General features: G+C 39.0%; 1 protein-coding gene across 1 annotated transcript in view; it reads right to left on the bottom strand.

Annotated features, from left to right (window-relative positions):
- The window catches only part of HFM1 (helicase for meiosis 1), a 3,254,758-nt gene that overhangs the window by 1,940,991 nt on the left and 1,300,329 nt on the right, over positions 1–13,438 (bottom strand). Inside the window, exons 10-11 of the mRNA XM_044086815.1 lie at positions 11,998–12,041; positions 11,808–11,909 (exon numbers count right to left, since the gene is read on the bottom strand). Coding sequence (XP_043942750.1) covers positions 11,808–11,909; positions 11,998–12,041 — 146 coding nt within the window. The remainder of the gene's footprint in view (positions 1–11,807; positions 11,910–11,997; positions 12,042–13,438) is intronic.

Here is a 13,438-nt window from a genome sequence, read left to right as displayed (position 1 = left end):
TTGTACCTGGCTGTACAACCATGTGTTAACAGGGTGAACAGCAAGAGACTTAGTACACATCCTTGTGGAACTCCAGTGTTAAGAGTGATGCTATCTGAGGAGTTATTTCCTATGCACACTTTCTGAGGTCTGTCTGTGAGAAAGTCAAGAATCCAGTTCCAAAGTGGAGTGTTGATGCTTAAGTGATGAAGTGTGATGACTGTGTTAAAAGCAGAGCTGAAGTCAATGAATAGTAGCCTCGCAAAGGTGTTTTTATTCTCAAGGTGTTCCAGCAATAGATGGAGTGCTAGAGAGATGGCACCTGCCGTAGAGCAGTTTGCTCAGTAAACAAACTGCAGACGGTCAAGATCAGCAGGCAGCCCAAATGTTATGGAATTCTTGACCAGCCTTTCAAAACACTTCATCACTGTGGAGGTGAGGGCTACAGGGCAGTGGTCATTTAGGCAAGATGGTGGAGACTTCTTTGGTAATGGAATGATCCAGTATGGCTAATGGGATACGAGCTGCTTTTCTGATCCAATCTGGCCTTCTGCTAGTGCTAATTGCCTTTAGCTCCATCAGAAAAAAAATCTCCCATAATTCCCTGTGCCCTGAATGCCCTCAGATTGAGTTTGCTAGTTAATGTTAATAAAAAGAGAGCAACATTATGCTAACTATGACCAGGCAAGGGCATATCTTCAGGCTGATCTGCCAGTTCCTTAAGAAAAGTGACAGTATGGAAGGGGGAAGGAAGGAGGGGTGTCATATGACACAGACTATGATGAAAAGATCCAGCATTATGGTAAGTACATAACTTCCGTAGCCTATTTCATCCATTCTTACTGATCTGACTTATGATAGACTACCTTTAAGGACTGTAAATGCAAAGGAGGCTCTGGATCTGGAGAATATGTCCAACTTGTATTGCTTGGCAAAGGTATGCAACATCGACCATGTTGATGCAGCAAAAATTTCATTTATAGCATTGTTCCTGAAAAAAGTTGTAGGGCCTGATACTTATCTTGTGGAATGAGTAAGTAAATAAAATACCATCAGAAAGCCATTTGGACAAAGTTATTTTAGACATGAGGAATTCCGAGTTGGCTGCACATTGAGTAACAGCTTAATTTCAGCTCTCCCAGTGTGAAAACAAAAACTCAGAAGAAAGAGACAGTAAACTTGCATTTTTGGGTAAATTTCTGTAACTGCCTAGTAAGTGCACTGCCTGGATGCCAGCAAAAAAGAAATTTAGATAACCTGAAAAAAAAAAACAATCTCAAAAAGTGAGGATAAACGCTGACTGGAAAGAATTCTGCAGCTATTTAGAAACAAGCAGTGCAAGCTCCAGCTTTGTTTTAAGACATGACTTCTAGTAACCTAGAGGAAAAAATAATCAAATGTACCTGGAGCTGATTAAAATAAATGAAACACTGATGGAGTATATCAACTCAAATAAAAAAGGCTGGAAACAATAGAAGAAGCTTTAAACAGCTATTCAGATGAGGTGATAAAACTGAAAAAATCAGAGGTTGGAATGAAGAAAAGGCTAGCTGAATATGAGACTGTGCAAGAAGAGATGCTTCAAAAAAATAATAGAATTAGAGAGCAGAGCACGTAGGGAAAACCTGAGATTTTATGCTGCACCAGAGGAGCTGGAAGGAACAGACTGTATTAATTTTATGAAAGCACAAATAAGCAACAAGAATGGTATTCCACAACAGGAGTTGTTTATTCAAAGAGCACATTGTGTGTATACTCCAAACCTGGGCACGAGAAAGCAACCTAGACCTTTAACAGTAAAGATGCAATCCTACCAGCAGAAGGAGTTGATTCTGAAAAAATGCAGAAGTACAAAGTACTAAAAGTGGGAGACAGTAGAGTGTTTGTGGAAAATGATTGCTCACTGTACACAGAATGTTGAGAAGCAGGTGTGAGATTCAAACTGCTATACCCAGCTACCTTCATAATATTCTTTCCTGGAGTGGCAAAACCTTTTTTTGATGCAAAACGTTAAGGAGGAAATAAAAAAGTTTCTCCAACAAAAAATGTGCTGTGAAATAGGAGAGTCTGCCTCTTGTTCTTCTGGTAACAAAGACCACAGAAGACTGTTCCAGTGTAACATTTTCCAATGTTTCAATGGAAAATACTTGAGAGACAGAAAAAAGCACAAAGAACTGACAGTACATTGGAAATGAAGCAGAGACTGGATTTGGGAGATAAAGAGGAATAAAACCAGCAACTCGGAAACTGACAAATTAATCTGGGATTACAAAGGATCAGTTATATTTGTGAAACATGACAGAGCAAGAAGACCTGGAAATATTGGACTTTTGTGACTTTGTCAAACTTGTAAGGGACTCTAAAGCATATGCCCCACTTCATGTCATTAATGTTTGGAAGAACACTTAGGAGAGGGGAAGAGGAGGGAGAGAATTAAGTGTAAGTAAAACAAAATTTGGTTCTTAACAGTAGCATTTTTATAATGCATGATATAATCTGCATGCCATACAGCAAAGTCTTCTCAGTTATTTTCAAATGCAATGGGGATAGTAAAGGTTTCCCCCTTCTTTTCTCTTTCTCCTTGTTCAATTTTAAGAAATGTAGGCAGTGCAATTTAAAAAAAAAGAAGAATAGTCTGGTCAAAAGAGCATGATACTAGAAAAATAGATGTGTCTTCTCTCATTCTTGCATAGGGAAATGACTGGATTAAGCCCCTTGGCCTGATCTAGTAATAAGTTTTAAGAGAACGCAAATAAATAAAAAAAAATGTTGAATACAATAAGAGTTCATCTAACAAAGAAATAAATGCTTGTATAAGCAATTCTGTATCTGGTTCTCATGTCTCCATGGAGACAATCTGATAAAGAGCAATAAAAACAAAATACTTCTTTCTTTTAATTGCTTTCTTTCAATGGCTAGGAGATAATATTTTCTGAAAGCATTCAAGTGTTCTCCCAATCTGAGACAGCAATAAAGATAAGACAAAACCAGACAGCACATAGCAGAAGCACAGGCTGTATACCATTTTAGCATGGTTAACCCAAGTATGTGAGTGTGGCTGTCAGTTTGGGACAACTGTTCTTATTAGGAAGGTAAAACTTCAATACTTGAAGATGTACATAGTTTTATGTGTTAGTATAAAGTTAAGGTTTTAGGAGTGTATCGGGTGTGTTTGCTTTTTTGTTTGAGGACTTTCAATAAAACAGAAAGTTTTGTAAGATGTGACATGGGCACAAATGGGTATGACAAGAAACAAGTGTATAAAAAATCAACCTGCCAAACATTAGTGTATGCATATAACAAAAGCTGGAACTAGATATGTAACAAAAAAAATCTGTTACACATCAAAGGTGGAAAGAATAACTTTTTAACATAATAATACTTTCTATATTATGTTTAATGTTAATGATCTCACAGATATATACAAAAAAAGAATAGTGAACTATATTAAAAATGTAGATTGCAATAGTTATGCAAAGGAGGCACATTCGGAAATAAATGAACATGTGAATTTGATAAAAGAAAGTTTTTCAGGATGGTTATTCAGCAGAATACCCGGGACAAAGAAAAAGAAGAGCACTTATATTCACTGCAAGAGGAACTCCAATAGTGACAAAAGAGAATGAAAAAGATAATAATGGTAGATTTGTGGTACTAAGGAGCTGCTGGCAAGGAAGGAGGCTATATTCCACCTAAGACTGCTATAATGGAGCCTAAGAAAATTCTAGGAGAAATAATCAGCTTTCAGCAGGGAATATTACTTACAGGTGAGGACTGGAATTTGATTTGCAGCAGTGAAGATGTGTCTGGGGGGCCCAGGAGGGAAAATATAACAAAGGAGGGTACATTTGTTGCAGAAAATTATGAATACATTTGGCATGGAAGTTGTGAATTCAGTAGTAGCAGTTCAGAGTGAATTTCCATAATATTTCCCGTCACAAAAACTGGGCTAGGCTAGAGAGAACTTATATTTGACAGGAACATGTGCATTTAATTGAAAGGTTTGATACACATCCAATATATATTTCAGATCATGTGCCAATAATAACTAAAATAAAAATATACGGTAATGAAATAAAAATGAGACACAGGTGCATTCCCACCTAGCTGCTGAAAACAAAATAATTTAAGAAATGAGTCGTGGAATTTATTCAGGAGTTATTAAAGAAGATAGAAGTTTTTCCTGAAAATATAACTAGGAAGTGGGGTAAAATTAAAGTAGAGTTTAAAATAGGGTGCTAATAAAAGAAGGAAAACTATGGTTAAGAAGTAACAAGCATTATTTAGAGGTTCTGACAAATGTTAAAAGTATTACGGAATAGGGGGACTCTCACAGAGCAAGATGAAGAGCAATTGCAGAATGCAAAACAGAAAATAAAGGATTACATCGATAATATGCATGAGTTTAGAAAGATTTCTTTAAGCAACTGTTTTTTTTTTTTGATAATAACTCTGGAACACAAAAACTTTTAGCACAGTGACTCAGGAAACAGAAAGTAGAAAGGGTTATCACCAAGCTTAAGGAGCCTACAACAAGGAAGATAACAAGAGAGCATATAAAGGTACTAGAAATATTTTGGAAATTTTATGAAACTTTGTATAAAGCAGAGAAATATGGAAACTCAGAAAAGGTAAAAATGAAATGTTTATGGAAGAATTAAATATGACAAGGTTAGAGGAAGATGAGACTTAATTACTAGCAGTTAGGATAGGAGGAGATGAGATAAAAATGGTGATGTATAACCAGTCCACAGGAAAGTCCCAAGGAATAGATGGTATTCCTGTGGAAGTCTGGAAGCTAGGAGGGAAAACCTGATAAAGATCTGGACATTTTTTTTGACAGTATTTTAAGAGGAGGAGACACACCAACATCCTTGAAGAAAGCAGTGGTGGATATAATACCTAAAGAGGGTAAAGACCCATCAGATCTAGCTTCATACAGCCTCATTTCAATCTTAAACCATGATTATAAACTGTTAATGTCTATAATGGCTAAAAGAACGGCAAAGGTGATAACAAAATTGATAGATATTGAACAATGTGGTTTTGTGGAGCGGAGGCAAACATTTGACATTAACAGAACCTTGATGACCCAGAGGGAAGCAGAATGTAAGAAAATACCACTGTTGCTGGTAGGTCTTGATGCAGAGAAAGCATCTGACAGAGTAAGCTTGGAGTTTATGAGAAGGGCAATGGAAGCATTTGCATTCCCTGATACAATTATAAGGTTGATTAAGAGGATATATGTGGGATCGGAGGCGAAAATTAAAGTGGATGGGTTCCTCTCCGATAATTTCTGTTTGAGAAGAAGAATCAGGCAGGAGTGTCCTCTTTTCCCTTTTTTATTTGCATTATATTTAGAACCACTGGCAAAGAAAATAAGAGACTCAGAAATTGAAGGATATAATTGGTATGGTAGTGCAGAAAAGCTATCTCTGTTTGCAGCTGATATTATTGTGTACCTGATAAAACCAGAAAAGGACATTTCAGTGTTGTGGAACATTTTGAGGCAGTTTCAAATCTTCTAGGGATACAAAATTAATGAAGCTAAAACAAAGGCACTAGCTGAAAATGATGTACCCAAACACAAATTGGTTCAGCAATATCCATATTTATGGGGGCTTGATAAAATGAAGTACTTAGGAGTATGGATTAAAAAGGATTCTGGTGTGGTAGCTAAGAATATGTGAGAGGGTACTAAACAAAAGATAATCCAAAAACTGAGAAATTGGAAGCTCTGCTATATGGATATAGATAGCAAGATACAAGCAGTTAAAAATGTTTCTAGTTCCTTTAGTTTTATACACAGGTCAGGCATATTTTTATCAACCAGAGGAGAAGTTGTGGATAGCAATTAACAAAGAGCTGAAGAATTTTATCTGGGAGGGGAAGATGGCAGGAGTCAAGTGGGATAAGCTGATTCTTCCAACAGAACAAGGCACTTTGGGATTACCTGATTTGAAGATTTGAAGGGGTATTTCAGAGCTACACAGCTAAGGCTCTTATACATAGCACAAGCAGAAACCTATAATTCAAAGTGGAAAGGGATGATGATGAAATGGGGAGGTAGCTCAAGAAATAAGGAGAGACTGGGATTTTGAATGCAGATCCTTAAGGAGAATAACAATAACCATATAGAATATTATATTCATAAAGTAGCGGAAAGTATTCTAAGAACTAAGCCAAGACAGGAATGGAGAAAGGAAATTCTGCCAATAGGGATTACTGCAATTAAGAATGCAGACAATAGGCAAGAGGGGACTGGAATTTACTGGAGAGAACTGGCAAGAGAACCAAGGTATTTGGAACAAATAATTAGAGAGGGAAATGTGATAGAATGGGAAGAGGCCAGGAATTTATATGGACTGCATGCTAGAGATTGCCTTTCCTATCAAGGAATGATATCAGAATATAGGCAAAGAGAAAGAAATAAGGGGACGCTATGTGAAAAGACCATCACTGGTAGAGTTTTTAGTAAGACCTAGTACAGAAGCCGCTGTCAAAAAGGAATAATTAGTACTGTGTACAAAATACTGTATGGTTAACTATAAGAATCAATCAGAGGAGGTTAGAAAGGATTGGGAAGAGAAACTGGATAAGCAATTCGCAAAGAAACAATGGAGGATATATGTATGTCTCCAAAATATGCAACTAAGTCTATAAGAGTTAGGATCTTTGCTTAGAAATGTATACATAAGTATTTTTATACCCCAAGTAGACTCCAAAGCATTTTTCCTCAGGTAGACAGCAAATGTTGGAGTTGTGATGGGGAAGAAAGAGGTAATTGGGAATATATTTTCTAGGATTGTAATGAGTTGTCAGAATTTAAAGATTCCCTGCAGACTACTCTGTCAGAGATGTTGGGTGAGCAACTTGGTGAAACTAAAGAAATTATTTTTTGAACTATGATATAGAATCGGAATTGCCTAGACATAGTAAGGCCTTGCTGAGTCTAATTATGGTGGCTGACAAAAAGGCAATTACTAAAAATGGAAATCAAAGTCTAAACCAAGTGTACTAGAAGTAGTGAATATAGTAACAGAGATAAAACAACTGTAATTGGGATCTTTAGAAAAGGGTAAGAGCAAATTACATACAAAAAAATAGGAATTGTGGGAACAATACATGCAGAGGAGGAATGAGGTTTAAAGGAAGGCAGGATTTGAATGCGCTATGTAATGTTTGACTGACAATAACTGCAGAGAATATAAGCAATGTATAATGTTGCAACTAAAATTATGTCAGTATGGTTTGTGATGTATAAAGATGCTTCTTATCTGAAAAAAGGTTATTTTGGAAACCTTTTCACCCAGCCTACTGGGGCAAATGATATGATCAACTGGGAATCTTTCCTTACTGTTTAAATTCTGTGGAGGAAAAATCTGAGTTGTCTATGTACACCTAGCATGTGCAGATGATACTCTCCCCTATCAGAATTGTCATGAAAGAGGACGGATAAATGGAGGTGTTGGTTTAGAGTTGTCACAGAAACAATTTGGAAATAAAATTTGGGTTGCTTCACAAAGATGTAATGTCCTTATCAAAAATGAAGTATAGAGGAATTATGGAGGAGTAGAAGACAGAGCTTATAATTCTGAAATTCTCTTACCTGATGTGATAGCTGCCAAAAATAGAGTTTTCCAGAAATAAATTTTTAGTCTGCAGAAGAGACTGGCTCAAAATGGGGCTGTTGTAAGAGGTTCTACAACACGTTGTGGTCTGAGGAAAGAGTAGGGTCCTTTGCTGGAGGATGCAGGAAGAGATCTGCTTTCAAGAAAGCCATGTAGAGCTTGTGTGATGTGAGAAAATAGCTGTGAAAAACATTATAAAGGTTAGAAATGGATGGAAAGTGTACCTTAATTACTGAGTAACTAGAGCCAGCCTCAAATAAATTTGATCGGAACTGCAAGACCACTGGAATAAGCACTCAAAAGGGATCTGTGCTTTGCTTATTAGACCATAATGAGAAATGTTTCCATTTACTTTTGTACACAGTACATGTGGATTCTTTTTGTGAAGCTGACAAAATGCTTACCACACCCTGGGATAAGAAAGGGTCCTTGGCCACTAATGAAATAGTAGAAAACATGCAGTCAACTTGAGGTTTTATGTAGCCGGGTGAGGCTACCTAGACAGATGAGAGAAACAAGATCCATGTGGCAATCCTGAAGTCATGGGAAATTTGTTAAGTAAGGCCTGAGCAATGGGAAAGCAGATTTGCTTTGGCCAATAAACATTACTGCTGCTTTGCAAACAACTACTTTCTGTTAGAATATGATGATTAGGGGAAATAGAGGAAAAGCTTATAGAAGCCTGGATTTGGGGGGGGGGTGTCACTGGCAAATTAGTGCATCTTTGGTGAGTGTCCCTTGGGGACGATCAGGGTGAAATAGCTGCTGTACATGAAGCTGAACTAGGGGGAGGGCAAAAATGTTGAAGCAAGGCTGGCTCCAGTAGCTAAAGATTTGACACGTCATTGTGAAATTGAAAGACCACTTTTGAGACATTAGGATGGACCTGCTGAGCCTGTTCACTAGGCAACTGCCTTTCTGTGGGATTAGTTTTGTGATAAGAAAGTGGTGTGAAGCAATCACCAGTTTCCAAACCCTCATAATCCCTCTGCAAAGGGGATGGGATTTGGTTCCTCCTTGATTGTTTATATACTGCATTACAGAAATATTATCTTTTGGAATGGAGACCACTCCCAGAAGGCGGAAGCTGTGAAATGTCTGCAGTGCAAGAAAAACCCCCTCATCTCCGGAACGTTGATGAGACGTTTAGCAGATCTGCATATGTCAGTGTTCCTTGGACCATTCTCCCATTGTGATGCCCCCCCACCTCAAAGAGGAGGTGTCCATGGTGAATATTGCTGAGGGCAGTGTTAGACACATGCTCTTCCCACTGTTACTGTTGGACAGGTTAATCACCAATTTAGATGAGATCTGCACAGCAGGGTTAAGTTTACTGGATTTGACATGTGATCTGAGAGTTGGGACTAATGAATACTGAGCATCCACAGTAATATCTGCATGTAAAAATATGCATAAATGACCATCACTATGGTAGAAGGCATCAAACTAAGATGAGTACCAGAGAGGCTGGTGGAGTGTGTTGATCTAATAGGTGTTGTTTCACAGTTCTGATGGACTGAATCCTATCAGAAGGAAGACTGACAATGCAGGTTGTTGTATCCAAATGGCACCCTACCTATGAAGATGATAGACTGATTTGGTTGCAGGTGTGACTTGTTGCAGATGACAGACATACCTAAGGATAAGCAGAGCTACAGGAAGTAATGTCTGGCTATTACTAGAGACTCTCTGGTTGTAGCAGTAAGGAGCTAATTGTCTAAGTATGGGAACACCAGATCCCTCTGAGTCTCAGGTGGGATGTGACTACTGCCATGACTTGGTGACTACCTGGGACAGCTGTGATGACACAGAAGGTCAAAGCTCTGAACCGGAAATGACTGGCTCTCATCCGGAAGTGCAGAAGATGCCTGGATGCTTTGGCAATCTTTAAGTGTGTGTGTGTGTGTGGGGGGGGGGATCCTGCAGACTTATTGAACATACTCAGTCATTTGCCTTCAGGTGGGGCAAAATCTCTTGCAACACGACCATTCTAAAAGGGGTCTTCTTGATGCAGAATATTAGGCTGCTGAGATCCAAAGCTGGCCTGAAGTTATTGTTTTTGTTTTGGAGATAAAATGAATCATGAATAGATGCTGGACCCTATCTGTTCTGATGGGACCTTTTGGGTGACTTTGTTTTTCCATGTGAGTGATGATTTCTCTTCTTGCTGCTTTTCATGCTTGGGTGGAACATCTGGGAGTGGATGAGACTGATGCAGAGGGGTTGAGAAGAAGGTACCATGTAGCCTCTGAATACTGTCTGTCTTACCCAGTTGTCCTACACGATAGCCATTAATGCTGAGTGAAGACATAAAGTCACCTGACTGCCTACAATGGTGAGCAGTTGGGTAAGCCTTCAGGAACACTGGGACTGTTTGCCCAAAAGTGAGACCACAAATACCTGGTTTTGCACACTTCCATGACCTCTTGGTCAGCCTCCATTGAAAGGGCTGCCACTGCCATGACAGTCTAAGGAGGAGACAAAGTATATTGGGGTTTATGAAACCATAGAGACTTGGACCCCTTCTGATTCACATTATAGGATCTTTGTCATTCTCATATCTGGCATCTATAGCAGACAATGTCTTACTTTCCTGCAGACATCAGAGTAACTTTTCACTGTGGTTATGAAGAGGGGAGAACCATAATAGCAGGCATTGGTTAAGTACACATTAAAATTGGCCCCAAAGTGACACCTCCTGCAACAACTGCACTATGTAATGGCTACATGAAGAGGTTGGTAACATTCAGTATGGTACTCATGGTAGTCTCAATCTGTTTTTTTTTTTATTGATTCAGCTGTGAGTAGCTTTTGCAAAGAGTCTAAAGCGTGTTCTGCTACATCTCTTTGGAAGTGGCTCACATATATTGCATAATTCATCCTCCACAGGGCAAAGGTACCTGAGATGTAGACACACTTTCCCATCCTGTCCATCATGTTCATCAGAAAGAACCACACAGGAGGTAGAGGTACTGGAATGATAAGTCTGAAAGAGTACCTCTTGTCCTGGGGTGGTGTTAATGGGCCGGGATCCCCTCTGTTGCATAAATTTAAGCCTTTTTTCAAAGGTGGCATCCTCTAGAGGGGACCAGGGGAACCCTCTCACTCATACAAGTCAGTGTCAGATGTCAAACACCGCATAGAAGAGTTAATATGTTTAATCCTGCAGATCCTTTTCCTGGGAATATCCAAGGGGGGGGGAGTTGATCCAATCCTCCAGAGGATTCAGACTGAACCAACTAGTTCCTTGAGGCTGTCCATTCTACCCTGCCCCCAGGACATCAAATAAGTGAGCTGAAGCACCAAATGGAGGTTAACACGGACTAGACTCGACATCAGTAAGGGCTGTGGGCAACTATCCCATTCATGGCCATGGATGCGAAGGTGTTGATATTGAGGTATTGGTTGTTATTGGTTGGTGCCAAAAGCATGGTCTCCAGTAGATGTCTCTTCTCCAAAATGACTGGTGCCAAAATAAAGACCAGGGAAAGAGCCAAACAGAGCCACCCTAGATACTGACAAGGATGAGATGACACCCTTCTCAATCTGTGCCTTTGGAAAAGCTCATGTCATTCATTTCCAATCAATGTCCATAGCACTCCCAAAGTATTTGGTAGACTGAAATGAGTTAGAAGATGGAGGTCTTGATATGAAAAATTGGGACAACTCATTTTCTGAGGAGTACCTGCTCAGAGAATTTCTTAGGGACTTGTCCAATTAATGATTGTCTCTGAGGAAGACATAGCCACACGGTGACACTTGCATACAGAGGGCAGTGCCAAAAAAGGCGATGTGGCTCCTGCCTCAGAGCTTTCAGGGCTGAAGAAGAGCCAGTATGTTCAGGTTTTCTTTTACTGAATTTTCCCTCTCTTTCTCTCTCTGCTTGTCTTTATTGTGTCTTTTGACTGATTTGCCTGAGAAGGCAGTCCAGGGATCTGAAGGAAAAAGTCCCTTAAGAATCAGTCTATTCCACCTGTCAGCTAAAGAAAATGGCCAAAAGACCTTACAAATGGCACAGTCCACATTAATGTGATGCCTTCTGTGGCACTCCAGTTTCCCCCCACATTACAAAAACATGCATCTGGAGTGTTTCTCCCTGGGCCTCTGCTGAAAACTGGCTTTGTTCCAAGTCGGACTTTCCCAGTTAACAAATGTTTAAATAAATAAATAAATTATTAATAACACAGCATTACTTACAAAGTACAGGCAAGTCTCCTACAGTAAAGGCTGCTTCAATTACTTTTCTGTCAGACAGCTCCATACCAGCATGATGATAACCAACTCCATATTGCAAGATATCTGAAATAAAGTATAAATTCCTTATCAGTCAAACTGTACAAAAATTATGCTATTTGACTTGTTATAAAAGATAATAAAATAGACAGACCTCTAAGTTTAGAGTCTCTCACTGAATTTGCATATTTCAGCAATCTGTTAAAAGACATAAATATAATTTCAATAATAATGGTCATAACAACATAGACAGAAACCCAACCTACCAAAAGGCAAATTTGAACATGTAAAAGATGTTATATAACTTTACTCTCTCACTCTTAAATTACTCTGTAATTTACTCTCATTCATACGACACAAGTACTTGGCAGCATTCTCTAGCCCTGTCTTGTGTGGACTTATCAAAGGATTCTTCAAATCTCTATACCACCGTCAAAATGTGAACATAAGATAATGCTGAACTGAAAAGATTAATGACAAAAACAAGTCTAACCCTGTCACTGTAGATTTCCCCAATGTGACTGCCCCACTTGTAAATCAGTCATCACTATATTTATGTCAAAGTACTTTTTGTGAATATCAGCAACAGAAGCAAGGATGACCCAACTACTTAAGAGCTATAAATCTTAGTGCTGTTAACCATCAAAACCGTACACAACGAACATGACAAATAAGCCTTCTGCTCTTAACAAGCTATTTTAATTATTGACAATTTTGCTCAAAGCATATCTGAAAGGTATTCGTTATCTGCTTCAGAGAAACCAAAGAAATCACAAGCATAGTCACAGGCAAGGGTGTAGTAAGCCACCAGTACATACAAACCATAGCAAACAGTGTCAGTGACGTAACAGGTATCAAACCTGCCTTTGTGCAGAAGGCTGTGGGTTCAATTCCCACAGCAGGTAGACGGGTCACTGACATTGCAATGCAGCATAATGGGGGAGCTGCCTTCCTGTGCATGTCATCTTTCGGATGAGATGTTTAACCGAGGTACCATCTGTGTGAGTTAGTGGTAGCTCAGGTGGATGTAAAAGATCATACTGCACCAATCAAAAAGAGTAGAGTCCTTTATTTAACACAACATAAAGAAGATATGTACTCGCCATAACGTTCCATCTGTGTTGTCTATTTTTATTTTTCCTCAACATATGGGTTCGGATCTGATCCTCAGATCCTAATTAGCTGCTGTTCTACAGCTCATGGAAACTGCAAACTCTTGAGCTCCTCCCTTACCCATAATGCTGCAGTTGCTCTTTTTCTCCAGATCTTGATTGAAGTCCCCTACGGTACAATATAGCTATATGGCATACTATGGAAAAATCACTTTCTGGAGCTCAAAAAAGGAAACTTCATTGCTGAGCACTCTCCTGCTGTTCTGAAAGTCATCAAACAAACATGGATGGGGACTGGAGGGAGGGGAGTTGAGGAAGAATGAAAATGGACATCCCAGATTGAACGTTATGGTGAGTACATAACTTCTTTATCTGATGTTATCAATATTCATTCATTCCTCAACATATGGAACAGAGTCCCCAGCTACCTGAATCCCGGGTGGACTCTAAGTAAGTATATTCCTCAGTACTGTAGAGTCGAAA

This window comes from Protopterus annectens, chromosome 10.part0 (assembly GCF_019279795.1).
Source record: "Protopterus annectens isolate FY-2018-M chromosome 10.part0, PAN1.0, whole genome shotgun sequence".
Classification (NCBI taxonomy): Eukaryota; Metazoa; Chordata; order Ceratodontiformes; family Protopteridae; genus Protopterus; species Protopterus annectens.
Note: the sequence above shows the minus strand (reverse complement) of the source record. Positions and strands in the feature narration are given on the sequence as shown.